This window comes from Euprymna scolopes, chromosome 11 (genome assembly GCF_053919585.1).
Source record: "Euprymna scolopes isolate OS-2025 chromosome 11, ASM5391958v1, whole genome shotgun sequence".
NCBI lineage: Eukaryota > Metazoa > Mollusca > Cephalopoda > Sepiida > Sepiolidae > Euprymna > Euprymna scolopes.
The window spans coordinates 5,612,629-5,638,446 of NC_136492.1; the positions used below are offsets into that span (position 1 = coordinate 5,612,629).

General features: G+C 32.9%; 1 protein-coding gene across 5 annotated transcripts in view; it reads left to right on the top strand.

Moving 5' to 3' along the window:
• The window catches only part of LOC145287752 (uncharacterized), a 124,883-nt gene that overhangs the window by 29,448 nt on the left and 69,617 nt on the right, over positions 1 to 25,818 (top strand). For 2 of the 5 annotated variants that reach the window (XM_080135529.1, XM_080135531.1), the window contains exons 2-3: positions 10,067 to 10,201; positions 20,010 to 20,042. The exons of 1 other annotated variant lie outside the window; for it this stretch is intronic. In XM_080135529.1, coding sequence (XP_079991655.1) covers positions 10,144 to 10,201; positions 20,010 to 20,042 — 91 coding nt within the window. In that variant the 5' untranslated portion in view covers positions 10,067 to 10,143. The remainder of the gene's footprint in view (positions 1 to 10,066; positions 10,202 to 20,009; positions 20,043 to 25,818) is intronic. 2 more of the 5 variants (XM_080135530.1, XM_080135533.1) reach the window with 1 other exon arrangement.

The window sequence follows — 25,818 nt, forward strand, 5'->3', positions numbered from 1 at the left end:
TATGTTCAAGGATGGAGTACTGCTGCCACATCTGGGCAGGAGCTGCTAAAAACAGCCTATCCTGCCTTGACAGAGTACAAAATAGACTTTGTGGCTTAGTGAAGGATGCCCTTTTCTCTTCCCTGGAACCTCTCTCCCACAGAAGAGACGTTGTGAGCCTGTCTTTGTTTTATCGTTACTTCCATGGCAAGTACTCGGCTTAGCTCCAATCCCTGGTCCCCCCCCTCGCCAATCTTTCATGATAAACACCCGTCTAGCTGAAACCACTGTCAAAAACTTTCCCCACTCTTTAATTGTGCCAAAACCAAAACGTAGATTCCATGAACAAGGCTTTTTTCTTAGAAGTGCACGCCTGTTGAACTCTCTTCCGTCTGCCTGTTTCCCACCTGACTACAACTTGGATGTCTTCAAGTCCAACATAAACAAATTCCTGATGAACCACCCCCTTAAGTAAGACACTTTATCAAATCTCCAATACTAACGATTACTATGATACTATCCCATTGATTACTGTACACGCAATATCTCTTATCCCTGAGTGGCTTCCGGGCCTTGATAAGTGGTAACTTCCATGTAAAAAAAAAAAAAAATTTTTTTTTCGATTTTATAAAGAAATTTAACATCGTTTTTTATTTTATCATATTTGTTTTGATCTACCCCCCCCCACACACACACACCTTCTAAAACCCAGGCAACGCCGGGCACTCCCACTAGTATATAGATTTAAAAAAAAAAAAAAAAAAAAAAAAGACGTTTTTGTTCATACGTCACAATTCAACAACTGGTTCACTTCATTGCTATAGCCTTCTTATACTCCTCCATATTGAAAAAAAAATTTTTTTTTTTAATTTATTTATTTATTTTTTTTTACAAGAAAATCACTTAGCAAGGTCTGAAGACCACTCTAGGATAAGAGTTAATAAATATAAAATGGTAGTGTAATAATCATTAATTTGGATTCTTTAAGAGGATGATCGGACAACAAGAACTTGTTTACATTGGACTTGAAGGCTACCATGTTGTAGTCAGGTATGGCACAATCACGTTGACACACCTGTTCTTGCCAGATCACCAATGTTAAGCAACGTTGAGCCTGGCCAGTACCAGATTGACCATTTGAGAAGGCGAGGTGCTGTATGTACCGCAAGGTAAAATACCAGGTTGGGAAACTGGCGCGGTTTATCCTTCTCTCGAGGGTGGATGGGCCTCTCTTAAGCTATGGTAGGCAACCCATCTAGTGATGGCGTCACAATAAAAAAACACCCTTGATAGACCTGGCGAAGCATCAAGTATTCAGCTACCGACAAGATTTGAATTACACTACAAATTTGTGTAGTGAGTTCAATCTCGACTGCGCCCGCATGTTACGTTGTAGTTAGCCAAGAAATAGGCCAGTAGAATAGTCCCGCAGGCGGGCAGTTCTAGGAAAGAATCTTTATTCATGGAGTCTGCATTCAGATTTAGGCACAGATAGAGAGTAGGGAAAATTGTTTTATGTACCAGTAATGCTTCAAGCAAACTACCTTTCTCTTTTATTTATTACTATTATTATTAGTCTTTCAGGCATGTGATTAATGTGTAAATTGAGTGTTAAAGAAAGGCTTGAATCTGAACTTAGAGGAACATTAAATCTCGACCGTATAGGAAGATGTGTGCCGAACAGGTGACTTTGATGGTATGGTCACATTATGAGAATGGAAAACAAGGTCGGGAAAGTGATAAAAATAGACCTGCCGGATAAATACAGACTTGGTCAGAGATAGGTGAGTTTGGAAGTCATTTTCTAAAAAACCGTCCAATAAAAGACAGCTTGTAAAATGTGCATTATCTGCCGAAACCTTCATTCTGCGTTTATGATGATTGCAGAGAGATTTTATCGTCTTCTGAAGAATGTCTTTGGTGCGTGCCAAAACTTAAATACGGATTCAATTTAATGTTTCAACCTAAGAAATGTCCATTACTATTTATAGCCTTTCCTTTTTGAATGGATTGTCTTTCGCTATCATGCAAAACTGAGGGGAAGGGGGGTCTGGAAAGCAATTTACTGGGCGTTACATTAATTTCCAGCTGACTCAGCACCAGAAGTGTGTGTGGGGGGGGGGGGTAAATAAATTTTTCTAGTCAATCTTTTTTTTTTTTTTACTCTTCACTTCAAACAAAGCATATTGCCACATGGTTACTGTGGGGAGTTGAGCAGTGAGATGTCTGTTCACATTTTAAACTTCTTCAGGAAACATGCAGAGAAGCAGGAAACAGGGAGGGAATTCAACATTTAATAGTTTTAGAGTAAAAGGCTTTCCAGCATTTTGGAACCTCAACAGTGAAGGGGTAGGATTTTGCTGCTTTTTAGGTTAGTCAGGAGTATGTACGTTAAGGGGCACGAGTGTGATGACTTCATCAGTGCACATTACATTAAATTACTTTTAAAACCGGCACAGGGATGCAACGGTTGGAGCTTGGTTGATAGTGTAGGACCTATTATATCTGAGACTTTTTTTTGACCCTGTTTACAAGTGAGGGACTAGTGGTAGATGTACCGGCTCGGATGTGGCAGCAATACTCTATGCATGGACGAATTTTAGTTTTGTAAAGATATGTGATATTCTGTTCAAGTCTTTTAGATAATTTCATAGGAAAGTTATTTTCTGATTGCTCATGATTGCATTGTTCATCCTGGGTTTGTTGGGTCGGCTCTTCCTAACAACTTACCACGTCTCGAACACTTGGCATGGCGATCCAAGGCTGCTTCTCTCATGAGTGCAAGCCATTCTCAGTTCCAGCAATGGACTCCAAAAAGGTGAGGGCCTAGAATCAGTCCGGCATCCTACTTCACTGTCCTGAGCCAATTTTTGAGTTGTCCATGACGGTGTTTCTTCCAGCCTGGTGGTTTTCCGATCAACATGCATCATAATCATAAATTCATAAAATTATGCACATATTTCTCATCTGCATTTCTTTTGTCAGTGTAACTTTGATAATTACTTCTGTCGAGGAGGTTGTTTTCAGTCCGGTTCGCATCCAGGTAGACGTCCACATTGTTTGCATATCAACAAACTTTGTCAAAAAATCTGTTACATTCTAAGAACTGAATTAATTCTGCGATAATAGATTAAATATCATGTTGAAGGTCGCAGGAAAAGTGAAGGTAAAACTTTTGACAATGACTTTGTTCCTGTTCATCCTAGAATCACTGCTGTTTCAATTGCTGACTTGATTCAAATTGTGTACTTTCAGTCAAGTGTTTACAATTTTGGGGGAAAGGCTAATTAATAACGGCTGGTACCAAAATAGAAATCAACACAATTCTTTTAACGCATAAAAATGATAAAATCATTAATTTACTTATTACTTAGGGTGCAAAAAATATTTATAAAAAATGTTCGATACATCATCATGTTGCAGTCTTATTTTAAAGACAATAAAAAACAAATGGATCAGTTTATTTCGTACTCCAACAATAAGTGAGATTGGTGGGTTTTTTTCTGATTGTTTTCCAAATTTTATGACAAAATTTCACATAGAGGAATGGTACCAGACATTTAAGAACCAGGAAAGTAAAAAAAACAAATAATCTAATGCAAAATGACAGCTTCGTAGTAGTAACATTTTTATCAGCACTTTCCTAAATCCACTTTAAAATGCATAAAAAGCCAGATTTTTCCAATAAACAGTTTTTACAAAGATTTGTAGCAACAAAACCATGCTAGTCCGTTTAAATTAAAATCTTTGTAAAAAAAAAAAAAGTAAGTTTTGTTTTAAATTTTTTTTTTTTTTTTTTTTTTTTTTGATATTCTTATTCTGAAAGAAAAAAAAACTAGTTAAGCATAAAAAGAACAAAAAAATTCCCTTCAGTTAAACTGAAGGGAATTTTTTTTTGGTGATGGGTGGGTGGGGGTAAAAAATGTATTTTTAACTTGGGGAAACATCTTTTGTTTTCTTATATTAAACTCATCTTTTTCTCTTTTTTTTTTATATAAATATTCTCCTTCATTCTAAAAGAAAAACAAAAAAAAAAAACTTAATTTTTTTTTACAAAGATTTTTTATAAAAGACAAAAAAAAATGCGAATCTGTCTAAATTAAAATCTGTTGCTTGTTTTTTAGATAAGAATCCTAGGTTGCTCGAATGGTGTACGTAAATATCATACGAATGAAAAATCATTTATCGTACCGTTAATCCGTCATATATAAATAGTGAAACCTTCAAACTGACTATTCAATGACGTACTTAACGGTCGGGCAGCATTGAACTCGGCACAAGTAGTATTTTTTTTTTTTTTTTTTCTGGAATATTTTTATCTAACCTTGCTAAGTTGTCATTAGCTGTAATGCGTTTCTCTCTCTTTTTACCAAAATGGTTATTGTATAATAATCTCTTTGTAATTCGATGAGCGACTATAGTGTGCCATGACTTTTACTGTCGACTGAGGTTGTTATATATGATTGTTATAGATGATTCGTAATGCAAATTTGTCAGGATTTTCATCACTCTTACTATGACAAATGTTTGTTCTGAATCCGGTAAACATTTTTTTTTTTTTTTTTTTTTTTTTTGAGGGAGCAGTGCCGCAGTCTTGTATTCCAGATGTCTAGTCCTTGAGAAGAAACATTGTTCATGGAATTTAGGTTTATTTTAAGCGCACATTGAGAGTAAGAGAAATCGTTAGCAGTTGCTGTAGATAGACGAGTATCTGCTATGAATGTTCTACAGTGGGAGGGGGGGGAGGACCATAGAAAGAATCGGTTGCAATTCGTATTTGAACTGTTACCCATATTGTCTGTGATATAGTTTTGTGTTTAGGAATTTTGTGAAATGTTTACGTTTTTATGCAGTTGGTTAATTCATCCCTGCCGATGTCGGGTACTTATGTTTTTAGAAATTGACTTCCAAAGTAACCTCTCTCTCTGGTCAGGTCTTTATCTTCTTTCCCTCGGGTTTGTTTTAATCTTTTCCTCCCATGATTTCCTTGGTCTTCCTCTCCGAACTGAATCTGCTGCCTCAACTGTTCTACATCTTTGAAACAACTCAAAAACTCTTATCTCCGTGCTTTCAACGTGACTATACCATCAAAGTCTACTCTTCTGCACACGTCTTCCTATATTCCCCAGATATAATGTTCCCCCTGAAGCCATCAGATCTAACCTTTTCTTTAAGACTTACATTATAAATCTATCATTATTATTCTCCCGTTATGTCTTTCTATGGAACGCATGACCTTGATCCTCACTGGCTACGTTTCACTTGCATACATACATGCGTGCACACACACACACACACATTGTATGCACTGCGTACACATGCCTGTTAGACTCTTCCCTTGGTCTACATGGATAACGCTCTGCTAGTTAGTAATGGCAGCTGTTCTCTAAACTTACTCCATCCATTCCTAATTCTTGCAGTAATGTTAACACGTGCTCCATCCTGTGCTCCAATATCACCAAGATAACAAAACTTAACGTTGCCATCCACATATACTTTCTCCACATCTGAGTTCTCATCCGTCTCCATTGTCTTGCACTTCTGCGCAAACTGGTCATCCTCTTTAAACCGACTAGTATTTTCATTGCACTTCATTACACTTCATTACACTTCATTACACAATCCTTCATTACATTTCATTACACAATCCTTAGAAAAAAAAAAATGAATTGCCTGTAACACCCGTTCCATAAACTGAGTCGGGAATTTTTCTTTTAACTTTACAATGCTATCACCACTGATCACCACTTTGGTTTTGCTAACATTCGCTCTCAAACGTTTGCTTTGCATAGCATTCCAAGTCTTTAACGTAACAAAGGTTTCCGTCATTTTGCAGACAAATATCAAAAACTCATTAACATACCCCATCTCTTCCGGACAATCCATATGCAACTATTTGGATAATGCTGCTAAGATCCAGATGAAAAACTAATATATATATAATTTTTTTTTATTATTTGGACTATTAATCTCATTTTGGTTGATTTTCCACAACGTTTCGGCCGATGTAACCTCCGACCATCCTCGGCTATATTCCCACTGGATGTTGTTGGTGAATAGTGAAAAATGTTTTTTTTTGTTTTTTTTTTACCCAACGGACATAGCCGAAATGTTGTGAAAAAAAACAAACAAGATGAAAATAATAGTCCAAAAAATACAAAAAATTTATCAATCCTCATCTCAAAAATTTACATTCTCATATATAGGTTGTTGTTTTTTTGTTTTTTTTCTCACTCTGACATTTTTCTATTTATTTATTTATTGACCCTTTTTTATTTAAAAATTATTAAAATAAACTTATTAATATGCAGAAACATTGCTTAACATGTTAAACTAGTAATACCCATTGACCATAAAAACGCTTAGGATAATTACAAACTTCAAAATTTATGACAATCAACATTTAATAATGTTCATAAACAATTTATGACAACATTTAACAATTGTCATAAATTTTGATTGTCATAAATTTTGATTGTCATAAATTTTGATTGTCATAAATTTTGATTGTCATAAATTTTGATGGTCATAAATTTTGATTGTCATAAATTTTGATTGTCATAAATTTTGATTGTCATAAATTTTGATTGTCATAAATTTTGATTGTCATAAATTTTGATTGTCATAAATTTTGATTGTCATAAATTTTGATTGTCATAAATTTTGATGGTCATAAATTTTGATGGTCATAAATTTTGATGGTCATAAATTTTTAAATCTATGGATGCATGTATATATGGTTTTAAAAAAATTTACTGAGAATGCCATAATTTTAACAACCTTTGGTTAAATTGTAGAGTATCACATTCAGCTAAATTATCTCCCACCCCTTAAAAATGAGATCATAAAACCAGATGTAACTGCCTAGAAAAAAAAATTCCTCCACAAAAAATGAAAATATGCACAGAATTTCTCGAATAAAAAGACATATGGTTAACTGCCATAAGTGATTCGGAAATGGGGGATCATATTAGATAAAATTTATATGTGAAACAAATCCCCCCAAATGATCCATTCTTGATGTACGGATGGTAACTTGACAAATTTGACGTTTTGCATCATCTCCCACCTCAGATCATAGTTTCTTTTATTTGGACCTTAAGGAGTTCCATGGATTATTTCTTACATCTAAATTTAACTGACATTTTGAATTTTAATTTAATCCATTTAATCTTCAGATTCTAGATTCTTCCTTACGGTTTACCATTCCATGAATTTATTTCATATTTGTGTTCTTTTAATCTACTGAATAAAATATTTTTGATATATTTTCAATTTTATGCTAACCAGTAATAAATTTTTATTAATGTTAATCCTCTGATGAAAATAGTCTATTTTTGAAAATTCATGGGTTAAGGATTCTTTATTTTAATTTCTTGTTTGAATTTTTGATGGGTTAATGAATTTTCTAATTTAATTTTTATTTTCATCAACTTTTGTGTGTGTGTGTATATACATGTATTTTATATATATATACACACACACACACACACACACACACATACATGTGTGCATGTACATATATATATATATTTGTTATTAGGTGGATGGTTTTTGGCCTGATGAGGTGATTTTCCCTGCTAGGGGGTCATTGAAACACGTTTGCTAATGAGTAGCCAATAGCTCTCCAACAATCAATATATTGCTCTGTTTCATGCATTGAGCACTCTTTGGAATGACATATTGTGTTGTTGTTATGAGTTACTGAAAAATTCTACCAACAGTATAATAATATATATATATATATATATATATATATATATATATATATATATATATATTTATTAGTGTTGGGACGATTAATCGGAATCGGAAAACAACAAATTTGGGGGAATCGGTATCAGAATTGAAAAAATTGGTGCCTATTTTTCGATGCCAAATCAATTCTTTTTTGTCTTTTTTTACTTGATTTTGTTTACAGTAAAATCTTCCATTGCTAGTAAGAATGATAAAATAAATATTTATGGATGTTAAAATACCAGTAAAAGCTAAAAATCTACAGATCATCCTGCACAAGTGTAATTTTATGTTTACGAAAATATCTGCATATTTAACATGTGTTTAATACAGAAATCAGGGGAAATAAGAATTCTATAGTTAAATATTTAGAGATTTATAAAGAATTGAAATCTGGAATTTAGTAAGGAATCAGTAATTGTATCGGAATCGGGGGGGGGGAAATATTGGAATCGTCCCATCACTAATAGGGATTCATCCAACTCTACGAACATACAGCAGTTTATAAATAAAAAACACCTTTTTTGCTAAGACAAATGAAGCAGGTAAGGAAGACTTCTTTCTTTTTTTTTAACATAAATAGCAAAATCAATCTGGAGTAAAAAAAAAAAAAAAAAAAAAAAAAAAAAAACTAGATCTGATATCCGGACAGTTTTTATTATTTTTTTTTTTTTACGAGAGGTGGTATTCGATAAACACTGCTGGGCAATGACGATTTAATATACTATTTTGTTTTTCAATCACCAAAACTGTTTTTCATGGTAAACAACTGATGATCCCTAAAATAACATTTTAGCATGAATTCTTGGAAGCAAATTAATACGGTGGTTGCAAAATAATTTTCCAACAAAAAAATTGGGATTACATTTTTTTTTTTTCCTTAATAGTTTTAAAGGTTCAATAACTTTCAAAACTGTACAAATTTTGCTAAAAACAAAATACATGCTAATATTTAGACTTGTCTCTTTTTATTCCTAGAGATTTCTGAAGAGATTGGGCAAAAAAGTTGAATGGTGCTGACTGTTAAATCCCCTCCACATGCACATATTAAACTGACCTTGTGTCACATTTTAACTGAGACAATTGATGAATACTAAATCCCTATTGAATGCTTTCTTTTTCATATGTGCATGCCTTTTAAATATCTTTATCTGCAGACATCAAACCTGTCCCCCATTTTTTTGCCCACAGTTTTTTCGTCCATTTTCCTCTTTTTTTTGGGTCCATTTTCCTCTTTTTTTTTTTTTTTGGTCCATTTTCCTCTATTTTTTTTTTTTTTTTTTTTTTTTTGTCGTCCATTTTCCTTGATTTTTTTTTTTGTGGTCCATTTTCCTTGATTTTTTTTTTGTCGTCCATTTTCCTTGATTTTTTTTTTTTTGTCGTCCATTTTCCTTGATTTTTTTTTTTTTTTTGTCGTCCATTTTCCTTGATTTTTTGTCGTCCATTTTCCTTGATTTTTTGTCGTCCATTTTCCTTGATTTTTTGTCGTCCATTTTCCTTGATATTTTGTCGTCCATTTTCCTTGATTTTTTTTTGTCCATTTTCCTTGATTTTTTTTGTCCATTTTCCTTGATTTTTTTTGTCCATTTTCCTTGATTTTTTTTTGTCCATTTTCCTTGATTTTTTTTTATCCATTTTCCTTGATTTTTTTTTGTCCATTTTCCTTGATTTTTTTTTGTCCATTTTCCTTGATTTTTTTTTTTTTGTCGTCCATTTTCCTTGATTTTTTTTGTCCATTTTCCTTGATTTTTTTTTTTTTTGTCGTCCATTTTCCTTGATTTTTGTCGTCCATTTTCCTTGATTTTTTTTGTCCATTTTCCTTGATTTTTTTTTTTGTCCATTTTCCTTGATTTTTTTTTTGTCCATTTTCCTTGATTTTTTTTGTCCATTTTCCTTGATTTTTTTTTTGTCCATTTTCCTTGATTTTTTTTTGTCCATTTTCCTTGATTTTTTTTTTGTCCATTTTCCTTGATTTTTTTTGTCCATTTTCCTTGATTTTTTTTTTTTGTCGTCCATTTTCCTTGATTTTTTTTGTCCATTTTCCTTGATTTTTTTTTGTCCATTTTCCTTGATTTTTTTTTTGTCCATTTTCCTTGATTTTTTTTTTTGTCCATTTTCCTTGATTTTTTTTTTTGTCCATTTTCCTTGATTTTTTTTTTTGTCCATTTTCCTTGATTTTTTTTTTTGTCCATTTTCCTTGATTTTTTTTTGTCCATTTTCCTTGATTTTTTTTTGTCCATTTTCCTTGATTTTTTTTTTTGTTTTCCAGTTGAAAACTTGACTGTTTTCCTTATTTTGGAATTCCACATTTTCATGTTTCTTGTTTCCCCATTTTTCCACCTGTTTCCAGGCCATACCCACGTTCCGTATTTTCCTCATTCACGCACAAGCCGTCTTCACGCGAACAACTCACAACCGTTTTTGGTAATGCCTAAGCAGTTTCTCGGCTATCGTCGAGCAGATGGATGTCCTCAAAAAAACCAAGGTTAGTTTTTGTTGCGGCTGACTGCCTGCCTCTTCATCTTCATCGATTCTGCAATATGATCAGGGCCACATGAGAAAATTAATCTTTTTTTGTTGTTTAAAACTAATCAAGCATAATATTTGACATTTGCCTTTTCAACTGCATGTCTCACGGAGTCTTCTAATTGGTATTTTAAAGGCTTAAAAATCAGTTTAGAATTTCACAAAGATGCTGGTCGTCATTTTTTTTTTTTTTTCCTTGATCAATACTAGATTAAAATATTTGGTGTTTGTGCAGTTTACCAAAAACATAAAAAAAAATATTGAAAAATAACTATATTGTACTTACCTGGAATGGAATAAAGTTGTCATTAAAAATTGCTTGATTTAATGAAGTAGTTTTTTTTTTTTTTTTTTTTAGTTTTTTTTTTTATTTTATATCTACAAAAGAAAATCAAATTTTAATGAGATTCATCATATCATATCATAGATGAGGAGGCGGAGGGATGCCATGGGAGATAACTTCATCACTGCTTGATCGTGTCAAATTTCGACAAACTTTGTTTCGGAACATGGGTAGAAAAAATACCTAGATAAATATTTTAGTTTTCACTTGCAGGGTTTCTCTATGCCATTTTTATCCCTTTTTTTTAATTTTGTTCTTTGTTAATCCCTTTTTTGTTCAAAGGCACACCTCCGCCTTCTCGTCTGCAGAAATAGCCAAGATAGCTGCGATACAATTGATTTCATTAAGTTTTTCTTTTGAAAAAAATACTATTTGATCAAATTAAGCGATTTTTTTTTTTTTTTTTTTAAATGAGAACTTTATTCCATAACTGATACAATATAGTTCTTTTGCAATATCTGTGGGTTTTTTGTCTTTAATAAACTACACAAGCACTTATACTTGTCCAGAATGACCCCCTCTTCCCTCTGAAACAAAAACTAAAAAAATCTCATGTACATACCTGCGAATGAAAGAAAATACCATGCACCAACAGTTGCATAAATTGATCAAGCGACTTTTTTAGATAAAAAAAAAATCAAATTTTATAGCTAAAGTAGAAGTGATTATCTTAGCTTGAAAACAGTTTGAAAGAACAAGGTAGATAACTCCAAATTAAAATTTTAGAAAGCCATTCTTAACATTGAGGAGGCATTGAAAAAAAAACTCAAATTTATTTGAAAATAATTTCCTTTATGAAAATAAAACTACTTGATCAATTTAAGTGAATTTTGGAATATGATATTTTTTTCTGTCACAAGTACATCATGCATATTTCTTTTGTTTCATAAGAGGGGAGGATTATAGAGGATGACTTCTGCTTACAGTTGACACTCTGCAATTGGTTTGATTTTTTTTTCTTTCTTCCTTTTTCCTTTTTTTCCTTTTTCCTTTTTTTCCTTTTTCCTTTTTTTCCTTTTTCCTTTTTTTCCTTTTTCCTTTTTTTCCTTTTTCCTTTTTTTCCTTTTTCCTTTTTTTCCTTTTTCCTTTTTTTCCTTTTCCTTTTTTTCCTTTTTTTCCTTTTCCTTTTTTTCCTTTTCCTTTTTCCTTTTTTTCCTTTTTTTCCTTTTCCTTTTTCCTTTTTTTCCTTTTTTTCCTTTTCCTTTTTTTCTTTTTTCCTTTTTTTCTTTTTTCCTTTTTCCTTTTTTCCTTTTTCCTTTTTTCCTTTTTCCTTTTTTCCTTTTTTCCTTTTTCCTTTTTTCTTTTTACTTTTTTTCTTTTTTCCTTTTTTCTTTTCTTTTTTCCTTTTTTCTTTTCTTTTTTTTTCTTTTTTCCTTTCTTTTTTTTCGTTTTTCCTTTTTTCTTTTTTTTTCCTTTTTTCTTTTTTTTTTCCTTTTTCTCTTTTTTCTTCCTTTTTTCTCTTTTTTCTTTTTTCTCTTTTTCTCTTTTTTCCTTTTTTCTCTTTTTCTCTTTTTTCCTTTTTCTCTTTTTCTCTTTTTTCCTTTTTTCTCTTTTTCTCTTTTTTCTCTTTTTCTCTTTTTTCCTTTTTTCTCTTTTTCTCTTTTTTCCTTTTTTCTCTTTTTTCCTTTTTTCTCTTTTTTCCTTTTTTCTCTTTTTTCTCTTTTTTCCTTTTTTCTCTTTTTTCCTTTTTTCTCTTTTTTCCTTTTTTCTCTTTTTTCCTTTTCCCTTTTTTCCTTTTCCCTTTTTTCCTTTTCCCTTTTTTCCTTTTCCCTTTTTTCCTTTTCTCTTTTTTCCTTTTCCCCTTTTTCCTTTTCCCTTTTTTCCTTTTCTCTTTTTTCTCTTTTTTCCTCTTTTTTCCTTTTTCCTCTTTTTTCCTCTTTTTTCCTTTTTTCTCTTTCTTCCTTTTTTCTCTTTCTTCCTTTTTTCTCTTTCCTTTTTTCTCTTTTTTCTCTTTTTTTCTCTTTTTTCCTTTTTTCTCTTTTTTCCTTTTTTCTCTTTTTTCCTTTTTTCTCTTTTTTCCTTTTTTCTCTTTTTTCCTTTTTTCTCTTTTTTTCCTTTTTTCTCTTTTTTCCTTTTTTCTCTTTTTTCCTTTTTTTCTTTTTTCCTTTTTTCTTTTCTTTTTTTTTCTTTTTTCCTTTCTTTTTTTTCGTTTTTCCTTTTTTCTTTTTTTTTCCTTTTTTCTCTTTTTTCTTCCTTTTTTCTCTTTTTTCTTTTTTCTCTTTTTCTCTTTTTTCCTTTTTTCTCTTTTTCTCTTTTTTCCTTTTTCTCTTTTTTCCTTTTTCTCTTTTTCTTTTTTCCTTTTTTCTCTTTTTCTCTTTTTTTCTCTTTTTCTCTTTTTTCCTTTTTTCTCTTTTTCTCTTTTTTCCTTTTTTCTCTCTTTTTCCTTTTTTCTTTTTCTTTCTTTCTCTTTTTTCTCTTTTTTCCTTTTTTCTCTTTTTTCCTTTTTTCTCTTTTTTCCTTTTTTCTCTTTTTTCCTTTTTTCTCTTTTTTTCTTTTTTCTCTTTTTTTCTCTTTTTTCCTTTTTTCTCTTTTTTCCTTTTTTCTCTTTTTTCCTTTTTTCTCTTTTTTCCTTTTTTCTCTTTCTTCCTTTTTTCTCTTTTTTCCTTTTTTCTCTTTCTTCCTTTTTTCTCTTCCTTCCTTTTTTCTCTTCCTTCCTTTTTTCTCTTCCTTTTTTCTCTTCCTTCCTTTTTTCTCTTTCTTCCTTTTTTCTCTTTCTTCCTTTTTTCTCTTTCTTCCTTTTTTCTCTTTCTTCCTTTTTTCTCTTCCTTTTTTCTCTTTCTTCCTTTTTTCTCTTTCTTCCTTTTTTCTTTCTTCCTTTTTTCCTTTTTTCTCTTTTTTTCTTTCCTTTTTTCTCTTTCTCTTTCTTTTTTCTCTTTTTCTCTTCCTTTTTTCTCTTTTTTCTCTTCCTTTTTTCTCTTCCTTTTTTCTCTTTTTCTCTTTTTTTCTCTTTTTTTCTCTTTTTCTCTTTTTTTTCTTTTTTTCTCTTTTTCTCTTTTTTTCTTTTTTTCTCTTTTTCTCTTTTTTTCTCTTTTTCTCTTCCTTTTTTCTCTTTCTCTTCCTTTTTTTCTCTTTCTCTTCCTTTTTTTCTCTTTCTCCCTTTTTTTCTCTTTCTCCCTTTTTTTCTCTTTTTCTCTTCCTTTGTCTCTTTTTCTCTTCCTTTGTCTCTTTTTCTCTTCCTTTTTCTCTTTTTCTCTTCCTTTTTCTCTTCCTTTTTCTCTTTTTCTCTTCCTTTTTCTCTTTTTCTCTTCCTTTTTTCTCTTTTTCTCTTCCTTTTTCTCTTTTTCTCTTCTCTTCCTTTTTCTCTTCTCTTTTTCTCTTCCTTTTTTCTCTTTTTTCTCTTTTTTCTCTTTTCTCTTTTTTCTTTCTTTTTTCTCTTTCTTTTTTCTCTTTCTTTTTTCTCTTCCTTTTTTCTCTTTCTTTTTTCTCTTCCTTTTTTCTCTTTTCCCCTTTTTTTCCTTTTTCTCTTTCCTTTTTCTTTCTTTTTTTCTTCCCTGTTTTCCTTTTTCTTTCTTTTTTTCCTTTTTTCCCTGTTTTCCTTTTTTCCCTGTTTTCCTTTTTTCCCTGTTTTCCTTTTTTCTCTTTTTTCCTTTTTTCTCTTTTTTCTCTTTTTTCTCTTTTTTCTCTTTTTTCCTTTTTTCTTTTTTCCTTTTTTCTTTTTTCCTTTTTTCTTTTTTCCTTTTTCCTTTTTTTTCTCTTTTTTTCTTTTTCTCTTTTCTCTCTTTACTTTTTCTTATTTTTTTTTTTCCTTTTGCTAAGGGCTTTTGTTAAGGTATATGCTGTCTTCCTATACAAAGCACTTTGTATTTCCAAACTGGTCATTCACTTAGAACTGACCAAGCTCACCATTGATTAATGTTGAGCCTGGTCACTTCTATGTTAGCCACTCAGGAATACTAGGTGCTGTATATGGAAAGATGTCATCACCTTCAGAAGGCATTTTCTGCAAAAAACTAAAGACTTGAAACTGATTGTGAACTGACAACTGCAGATAGATTGTTCTCTACTTATCTATTTTTTTAATGCAAGAAAACATGAGTTGGTAGTATACGATGTGTGTGTACATCGTATACTTGTGTGTATGTGTGTGTACACGCATACACACAAGTAAAATTAGATGATCATCAGAAAAATTCCTATGCAAATTCACCTTTATTCCAACATTTACTATCTTGCAGGTTCAATAATGGCTAATATAATTAAAAAAAATTTTTAAATTGAAAAGATGACCTTCGGCAAACTGGAACCAATTAAACCATCATTATATATAAACATCAAAAGTTTGAATGTCATTTTTGCAGATATCTTTTATTTTATCTCTATTTTAATTAGTCATTTTTTAACCCCTTACAAGACGATTAATGCGGTCGAAACATAGGTCGATTCATATAGGGATTGTTCTGATGTTTATATAATATTACTTATAAAGTTCTACAAATGTATTGAGCACTTTTGAAAAAAAAAATTTTAGTTCAATACATTTGAACTTAATTATATACATATACTTGCTGACCACTTGAAAATGATTTTGAAAATAATAATAATAATTGTTAATAATAATAATAATTGTTTATAATAATATAAAGTAATAATGTGACTCTAAGGTAATTGTTCTTGAATTCAGTGCAAAAGTCAAGTATTATGGTTGATTTGTACTCTTTGACCAAAGGAACATCCATTAACTTTTGTATGTGCCCCTGTTGTATAAAAGAGTCTATCGTTTTCCTCTTCAATTCTCTCTCTGATCATTCTCACACAACTCTGAATCCTGACTATTATGATTGCACCATCCTTGCTTCCTCATCAATCTTTTTTTTTTCTCCCGTAAAAAAACAAAACAAAAACTACTTGATCAGTTAACATGATTTTTGGAATATGACATTTTTGGTTCAGTGATGAGTATGTACATAGATTTTTTTTCTGTATTTGTTTTTTTAATTATGTTGAATTCTGGACAAGGACAAAATGTTTTTTCTTTTTAGTTTTCATACAGCAGTGGTATATAAAAAATTGTTTTTCTTAGTTTTCAGAGCGCAAATGAACCGTGATACTTGTCTTTATCCTTTAAACTTCGATCCAAACGAGAAATTACTTTCTGTTAAGGTCATTAAAATTACTTTCTGTTAAGGTCATTAAAATTACTTTCTGTTAAGGTCATTAAAATTACTTTCTGTTAAGGTCATTAAAATTACTTTCTAATTTCAAAGGATCGCAATGGTAAATAACTCGGCCATTTTAATCTATAAGATAATACCTCAATTCCATGTTTATGCGCTTTCACCGTTCGACCACTTTTATTTTAAAAGATGGGAGCATCCTCAGGATCCGCTCCCTCCAAAAATAAATTTCTCCTTACCAGATGCTTTTGTTGATTCAGCTACGAGACTTGGCCTGTGTGGGCAAGTGACCTACAAAAACTGGAGGTATTCGACTATCACTGCCTGTGCCACATCTTCTGTATCCGCTAGCAACAGTTTATCCCCAATAGTACAATTTGCACTCGCTGCAAGATCCCCTCCCTCCAAAAATCTCTCCTCACCAGATGCCTTTGTTGGTTCAGTCATGTCTTTCAACGACACCCACGTGACTTCATTCTTGAAGTCCTCGATCCAGCTCCACCACCACTATCAAGCTGGAAGAAACGTTGTGGTGATCAACGCAAAACAGGGAAGCAGGATTCTGAACTGATTCTAGGCCCTCACCTTTGCAGGATCTGTTACTTGAACCGCGAATGGCTTGCAGTCATAATGGAAACCACCTTGAATTGCTGTACCTGATCAGCCATTGTTCGGGATGTGGGGAACTTGTTGCAAAGAGCTGAACCAACGAATCCAGGATGAACACTACAGCCATAATGATGAATCGTCTGATTGTTGAAAACGTGATGCAAAAAAAAAAAAAAAATTTTTTTAAAATTGTCTCGTGTCGTCGTGTCGAACGTAATACTGTAACTAAAATAAACTTTATTGACTTTCCAACTATGATCAAAATGTGGTATCTGTTTTGTCCAAAGATGGCACAATAATTTTTGTTTGGTCTACGTTCATTCTGCAGGTCCATAGAATGGAATATGTGACATTTGTGTAAGGATTGTTTAAATAAACCGCCATAATCAGATATGTTCGAAAACTATGTTAGCCAAAGTGCCAAGATAATATGTAACCCTAATTACATGTGCCCGCTGAAGACTTGTTTATGAACGGTAAAGACAAACATTTATTGCTAGAATCGGGAATGGCTGAAGCATTCCATGGACTCTACTACCCCCCCCCCTCCTACTACCCCAGCGTGCCCATAGCCTACACTACAGGAGTTTGTAGTCTACTTCAAATCTTGTCTGTAGTTGAGTACTTGATAGCCAGGGCTATCAAGGGCATTTTTTATCGTGACGCCGTCACTAGATGGGGTGCCTACCACAGCTTAAGAGTCTAATCTACCCTCAAGAGAAGGATAGACGACGCCAGTTTCTCAACCTGGTATTTTACCTCTACTGCCAGTCGACAGTTATAGCTTTTACTTTTCTTTCTTATCTTTATTTAATAGAAATCGCTCCAGACAAGGCGTGAAGCCATTTGTTGTAAGAAGCTAATAAGAACTAAAGATGAATCTTGCGAAGACATCGGATGCCTATTGGTTTAATCTTGAAAAGATAGGGGCTATTCAAATTCAAAGCCTCCGTTCTGTCTTGAGAGACGATGGGTATCTCTTGTAAGGGTAGCTACGCATGGAATTATGAAGCAAAGGTTGCACAATCTCTAACCACATCTGTAGCAAGGAGACATCCAGGATGACTGGAAACAAGCGGAGCAGATAAAACACCTGGTATTTCTGAATGATAATCCATTTAGTACTGACCAGGCTCAGTGTTGCTTAACTTGGTTATCTAACGGGATTATAGCATCAGTTCCAAGACTATGAGTAGGAGGAAAACAGTGAGCAGGAAGAGAGTTCCACTATCCTGCAGTTCTTGGAAAGAAACTATTGGAATTAGAAGCTGCATTACAATGAGGTGTGACAACAGCAAATTGATGAAGACTACTAGACCAGCAAGCTGGAACAAATGAAGCAGGGAATAAATCAGACAATTTTGAAGAACATATTCTATAATAATATTTATAAAAAAAGACTGAGACTAGCAACATCACATGTGAGAGGGAGGATTGCAGAGAAGAAAGGGTGAGGAACAAATTGCAGATGCATTTCTGCATATGTCAGTTCGAACGAAAGTGGTGCAATAATATTGTGGGGTTTATTTTATGTTCGTGTCTGAGAATGCATGGCAGGGTACAGCAACTTGGAAAATGGCTAACATGTTTTTCGTTATGCTTCTTTTGAAGCATTCGAACTGATGCTTGTGCTCCTATCAACGTTACATCCCCTCCCTTATTCCCTCCTGTGTTAGGAAGTAGGAGAGAAATAGAAAAAGTATGATGAAAAAAAAAGAGGTGGGGGGGTTTAGCGGCAGAACAGTGGAGAAACACAAAAGAGAGCTGAAATAGGATTGTTAATCAAGGTGTAGCAGTGAACTGGAACAAATAGGCGATTAATATATTTTAGTTAGTTTTAGGAGTGTCAATGATTTTTGTGACTGTTGACAAGAGTTGAGGAGAATTGCGAATTGGATACATCGGTAGGTTGTGGCATGATAAACATAGCCTCAACAAGAAATGTAAATAGGGACCTTAGCATTCAGAGGAGTGATGGTGTCACACATACACACACACTGAGTTCAGCTGTTATTTGCAGAATGTCAGTTTTTTTTTGGGGGGGGTATTTTATTACTTGTGGACCAATGTACTTTCTTAACAGTTGCCTATGCATGGGAGACAGCAACATGGCCAGAACAAGAAAACAATGAGAGAGAATGGAAACGGCAATGTTGTCAAGTGGGAGGGGGTATCACACCTAGAAAGTAATTTGTGATGAGTTTAAATTAAGAAGTCAAGTATTATGGTTCATTTGTGTTCCTAAACCGAAGGAAGACATTTTCTCATTCGGCTCTGTTGCATCAAAGAATATTTTTTTTCTTACTAACATATTTTGCCGAGTTTTGGGGTTGTCATTTATTTATTTTTTTTTTTAAAGTTTGGCATTAATCCCTCCCCTAAAAAGAATTTGACTCAATTAATTTGTAAAATTTCTAAAGCAAGGAAAAAAAACCCTGTATGTACGTATTTGGAATGTCGATTGTGACCTAAAGGACAAACGGAATCTGTCAGGTTAGATTGTCGAAGTGCAATTACATAAATTTGTATTTAAAAATGGCATCAGTGTGCATTTTAAATTGTTCGTTTAAAGTGCACGAGTATATATTCATAGATACGTAGATTTAGTCTGCAAATGTAGGCACAAAAACACAATTTCCAAAACAACCGTGTAATGGACAGAAGCAATTATATGTGGAAACACGTGTGGACATGCTATTTCAAGACTGAAACACCCTATCCCAAAATTTTTTTTATACTAACGAGTCACCACTTATGGGTAAAAAACTCCAAAAAACATGCATGTGTTAAGCACATTTGAATACACTGTGCAAAATTGTCGGTAACTTTATAAATTTTCAGAATGTGAGAGCTGATATAATTTCCAGACGCAATTTGTTTGATCTGTGTTAGCTGATAGACTTTCTTGTGTGTGGTGCAGTTGCTCAAGTGGCAGGATACTCGCCTTGCATGGAAGAGATTGGAGTTTCGAATCCCAAATTCGGATGTGTCTGAGGAGTCCAAAAATCAAGTCTTGGACTTCTGTGTGTTGTTTTTTTTTTTTTTTTTGCTCTTGTGAACTGTAACATTGTTTGACTGTGGATAATATATATATATATATATATATATATATATATATATATATATATATTATTTGATGATATTTGTTGAAAGATATCAAAAAATATAATATTTTAAGCAACCTTTTATAATTATGTGTTTATTCTGTTTAATACTTTTCAGTTTCCACAAAAAAAAAAAAAATTTTCACTTATCTTTCAACAACACATCTTTTAATCCTCCAGTTAGGGTCATAATTTTATTTGATGTATTTCCAAATATAGCCAAATTAATTTCCGTCAAACATTTCTGAAAATGAAACGCTTGTTAATAGCTTGACGACATGTAACATGTCGCCTTTTTTTTTTTTTTTTTAAGTCGGCCACATTTGAAAATGCATTAAATAAGATTCTGAGGACTGTCTTTATTGCATACTATTGTTATAAGGAAGTGTTTCTGATTTCTATAAATGGTGATCCTGACATGACCTGTAGTTAGGAACGTTGTCAGTGACCTTGTGATTTTCAAGATGGATGTAATGATTTTAAAGGATGTAACGTTTTTTTTTTTTGTTGTTTTTTTTTTAAGTGTTACCAATGATTATTTACACTGTTTTCTCTGCAGACTATTGTCCTCACCGTTGATATTTATATTTATACTAGGTTTCAGTCGCCGTGCCATCCCGAATTCTTCAGGTATATTCTTCATTTATGGTGACATCTTTATTTTATTCTTTTTAATTTTTTTTTCTCTCTCTCTCTCTCCGATATCTTTAAACATGGTGCTTGCTGATTATTTCTGTATTGTATAGATTACATCTGGACAGTATAGGGAGATGTGTGAAGAACAGGAGACCTACTTGGTTTGGTCACATTGAAAAAAAGTAGAGGAGAGTGCTTTGATTAGTATATGTAGAATAGTTGAGGTAGCAGAGTCAGTTCACAGGGGAAGGTTGTAGGAAAAAAAAATGAGAAGAACAGATAAGGGTTGACGAGGGAGTATATGTTATGTGGATATTGAAGACGAGCTTAGATCTGATGACCTCAGAGGAAAAGTTAGGTAGATGAGTGCAAAATGGGAAATGAAGTTGGTTTGGTCACATGAGTTAGTAGATATAGAACAGTCCAGGTAGGGGAGGGGGCAAAGAAAATACGGAAGAGTTTTTAGATTAGTAATACGGTGTAGGTAGCAGGGTTAATTCACTAGGAAGTGAGAAAGATTTGAAAGAAGGATAAGGACTTGGCCAGAGATATATTGGTTTAGAAGCCAATTTCTAAAAGCTGCTTACCACATGCTAGCAAGACATTAAACCAAATATTGCATTGTTGACATTCAGTTCCTTGATTCTTTCTTGAATTGTGTATATCCAGGAAGAGTTTCGTTAACACGATGCTGTGGAAATGATTGGAGTTACACATGGCACAACCAGATTGTCAGTTTGCGTTTTAATTCACTTTATTCCACTCGTAGTGCAAGGTAGCCGTGGTAGTGATTATACAGAAAGGGCAACTAGTCTGGGAGAAGGAAAATTATAAACGGTTATTGCCGTGTTGGTATTCATCTGCCACACTCGTTTGTCAGCATCGTGTTGAAAACACCTCAGTGTGGCACTGTGCAAGCAACATTGGAAAGTTTAACTAGTTAAGCGATGTGAGATGTTTAAAGCGAACCAATTGTGTACGCTACACATTGGTTTGGTTGCACTAAAAACAAGTTTTGATAACCATTTAAAAAAAAAATTTTTTTAACCCGATTAACTGGTTATTGTTATAATTTATCTTTTTTTACTTTGAATTTTTCTAACTGTTGTTTATTGTTCTAACTTCAAACAGGCCTGAATTAAAATCTTCTATTTTGCGAAATTAACTAAAACTTTTGTGCACGTTATTTTTTTTGTTAGAGATTAACACAAATATGACAATGTTCGGATTGAATCGGTTTTGTTTTCAGTTGAGCTAACATTGCAGCACAGACATAAATGTTGCAATGTAAACATTCTGAATCCCTGACTCGGACAAATCAGAAAAGACAGTAAACTCTCTTTATCATTCTCTCTCTCTCTCTCTCTCTATATATATATATATATATATATATATATATATACATACACACACACACACACATGTATAGATTGGTTTCCTATATGAAAATCCAATGAAACCCGCATGATTATTAAAGAATGCTCAATGGAGGACAGAGCTGGTATAGTTGCCGTTCTTGGTCTGATAAGGTGGGTCTCTATGAATCGGGACTCCACTGAAACATGTATGCCCATATGTAACCAATAATGTTTGTATAATAAACACACTATAGAGATGCATATATAAAGATATGCATCCCTATATATATATATATAATCTCATTGAATGACAGTTATGAGTTTAGATTCAGACATAAAAAGGAAGACCAAAAGCTCATCAAATTTCTTATTCAAACTATAATTTATTTTGTTCTTAATGAAAAAAAAAAAATTAATTTTCTTCGAAAGAAAAACAAAATTCTTCATTCTAAATAGTTGGAGACAAAATTGTTTTCCGATTCTGCTGACCTCACAAATTTTAACATTTCTGTTAGATATTAAAATACTACAAACATTTATCGACTTAAACCGTGCAATTTATTCAGCCATCCACAGATAAAAGGAACGGTTCTTAGCTGTAGCTGTTGTTTGGGTATAATTTTAAGACATCCGATGGGGAATACGGAGCTATCTCTTAGTTACCATTGCTCCTGAGTCACCGTTGACCCAGAGTGGTAATACCTGTTAGGGCATCTGGTGCTAATAGATCAGGCTGTCTGAAGATGGTGGCTTCTTGATCAAAAATGCACCAAACATTACAGGCAGGAACTGGGGACCGTTTGTGAATTTAATATTCTCTTGACACTTTCTCCTTTAGAGGAAGCCGGTTCAACCTACCTAGGGTGAATGTCATACAACAAAATAAACACTACTTAGAGGTTTGGGAATGCACAAATCGCGCACACACACACACACACACATATATATATATATATAATTGACAAAACAAATATATAATTGTTTTGTCAATTATTTCACTCTTAGAATAAGAGTAAAAGAATAATAGTATAGATACATTCCAAGATCCAAATATTTATTTTTCATGCAAAACAGTAATTTTTTTTTTTTTTTTAGATCCATTTCGTTCATATACTCTTCAGAAAAATTAGAAATTCTTTGCTTAGTTAGAAAAAATGCATGATAATATAATGTTGCAAGAAAAAAAAAAAATCATAGAGGACTCAACATTATGTGTATATGTATGCATATATATATGTGTGTGTGATAAATATTGGTATATATAGATTTATTTGTCAGTTTAATAAGGAAGAAAATAACATTGGTAGGAAGAGGCTATAAATATTCCTTATACTTAAAGATTTCGAATCCTAATGCATTAAACTGACAAATAAATCGATATATTCCCATATTTACTTTCATGTCTTTAACTTTCTTTACATGCTTATGCTCCACCCCCACATGTCGAGCTTCTTATATCTTGATAAGTTTCCAGTTAAAGAATATTGAAAGATTCTTTAATCACCTCTGATATACTGAAACTGTCCAGGGTACTTGCATAGGTAAATTTCAGTTTTATTAAGGGAAACTAATGTAAAGGGCTACATTTTTGACAAACATCCATACAAAGGAAATACCTTGTTTTATTTTGAGTTATAACTTGAAAATATATAAGTATATTTTCAAGATGGGTCTTTATGAAGAACAGATACTTCTGTCACCTGGTGAAATTTTTTTTTTTTTTTTTAGATTGAAACAGTAATTTTATTGTTGTGACTAATGGTAATTTTGTTTTACCTAAGTTGAATAAAATAATATTCTGCTCTTTTTATTGAGTTCTATCAAGAACCTTGTTAAATTTAATTTTTTTATTTTTGAATATTTATTACTTGGATTTTATTTATATATTTACCTCGAATATATACCTTAATAGGTACCGTCAATAAGTTTCCAGACTTTATTCGTATGAGCACTTTTATTGATAGTACGCACATGAAACTGTAGTCCTTTTTAAAGTAATCTCCTCCAGCTGTAATGCACTTGTACTGTTCCAACAAGTTCTGGAAGGCCCCATGGAAGTCCTTTAGTGTCGGCGTGTGAATGACCCTTGTCACAGCCTCTTTCATCTCAATTGGCTTATAACGACAGCCTCTAAGGTTTTCTTTAAACTTGGAAAATAACCAAAAGTCACAGGGAACAAGGTCTGGACTAGAGGGAGGGTGAGGAACTGTCTTGATGCCCATCTTGGTCAAATAATCTGTGACAAGGATGGAGTTGTGGACTGGTGTATTGTCCTGGTAAAAATGCCACTGACCTGATCTGAAGAATGCTGGCCTCTTCCGATGGAATCTCTTACTGAACTTCCTTAAAACGTCAACATAGTATTCCTCGTTCACTGTTTGTCCAGTAGGAACCCAGTGCATGTAGATCATGCCCGTGCTGTCACAAAAGAAAAGTGTTTGGATGGATATGCTCTGTCTTTCTTAGGTTTGGGAGAGCCAGCATGCCTCCACTTGGAACTCTGTCTCTTGGTCATAGCAGTAGATCCAGCCTTCATCACAGGTCACCAGAGCATCAAGAATTGCAGAATCTAAATTGATCAGCTCGACCATCTCCCTGCTGTCATGACAACGTCTTTCTTTCCGATCGTCTCTGAGCACCCTTATGACAAACTTCGCGCAAATTTTCTGCATCTACAGTTCCTCGTGAGTAATTGTCTGTATAGTTCTCACACTGACATCAGACTGTACACTTATTGTCTCTATAGACACACGACGTTCTTAGCCATGAAATTCGTTATTTGGCCAATCGACTCTGGTATTGACTTCCTTACTCCTACTACACCTCATCATCTCTCATAGACTCCCTACCTTCCTTGAATCTCCTATGCCATTCAAAAACTGATACCTGATTCATGCAAGTTGGTCCAAAAGCAGTCTGAAGCATTCCATACATTTCTGTGGCATTTTTTCCAAGTTTAAAACAGAATTTTATTGCATATCGTTCTTCTAAAGTGCTCTCGCATCCGGATTGCATTTTTTAAATTCACCAACTGTGACAATCAGACTTTAGTAGAGTGTATTCCAATTCCTGCTGTAGCTGTTCATTTGAACCTGAAATCATAAAAATTGGTCAGTCATCTTATAAGACGTATAGCAATAACATAGTGAATTTTCAAGAGTCTACGACAATTTTAAATGCATGTACCAAAAATGTCTGGAAACTTATTTAAAGCACCTCACACACACACACACACACACACATATATATACAGTAGCGTCCAAAAGTTAAGGAACGGTCGATCATTTTTATTGAGTGGCTTCTAACTTTATGAAAAGGGGGGGAAAAATTGGGAGGGGGGGTGAATTTTCCAATATTTAATAATGGTAGTTAAATAAAAAAATAATTTTTTGATTTTGAATACATATTATAGTTTTTTTTATCTATAAATAATTTTCATTAAATTACAGTCATCCAAAAGTTAAGGAAGGGGAAATTAATACAAACTTTAGCAATTTTAATAACAACTTAACAAAATGTCGACTCCGAATATTCGAAAAAATCTATCTATACAAGAAAAACAGCTTATTGTTGACCATTATGATGAAAAAAAGACCATGGGGGATGATAGCTAAAATATTGACCAGGTCTAAAAGTGTTGTTTTTTTGGCTTTATTGGAAATAGAAACAAAAGGTTTACCATTGACTGAAAAGAAAAAAAATCGTGCCGACCCCCAAATAACAACTAAGAGGGAGGATAGAAAAATTACTCAATCATCTCGTTTTGATCGCTTTAAAACTGTAGCTTCAATATCTCGGGATTCTACATCCGAAACTGGACAAAAAATTTCCAAACAACCGATTTCACGAAGATTAAACAGTTTGATTATTTTCAAGAAGTCCATGCTCAAAGCATTTAATTTCTATTAAAAATAAAAAGGCCAGATTGTTATTTGCTGAAAAACATTTGTTTTGGGAAGAAAAATAAGATTCATTTTAGTGATGAATCTAAATTCACTCTTTTCGGATCAGACAAAAGACCACATGTCAGAAGAAAAAATGGAGAAAGACTGTCCCCCAAGTGCGTTAAAAGTACAGTAAAATTTGAAGGGGATAGTATAATGGTATGGGGCATGATATCTTCAAAAGGAACTGGCCCCTTTGTAAGGATTCATGGAAAAGTAAATGCCAGAATGTACAGAGAATTCATTAAAGAACATGTGGTTTCTAATCTTTCTGATTCTGATATCTTTATGCAAGACAACGCACCGTGCCATAAAGCAAAAATAGTTTTAGAAGAGCTAAATAGATTCAATATTTGTGTTATGGATTGGCCAGCTCAGAGACCCGACCTTAAGCCAATTGAAAATGTTTGGAAAATTATTGGTGATAAGATCACAGACCCCCCCCCCCCAATCTTGATTATTTATTGG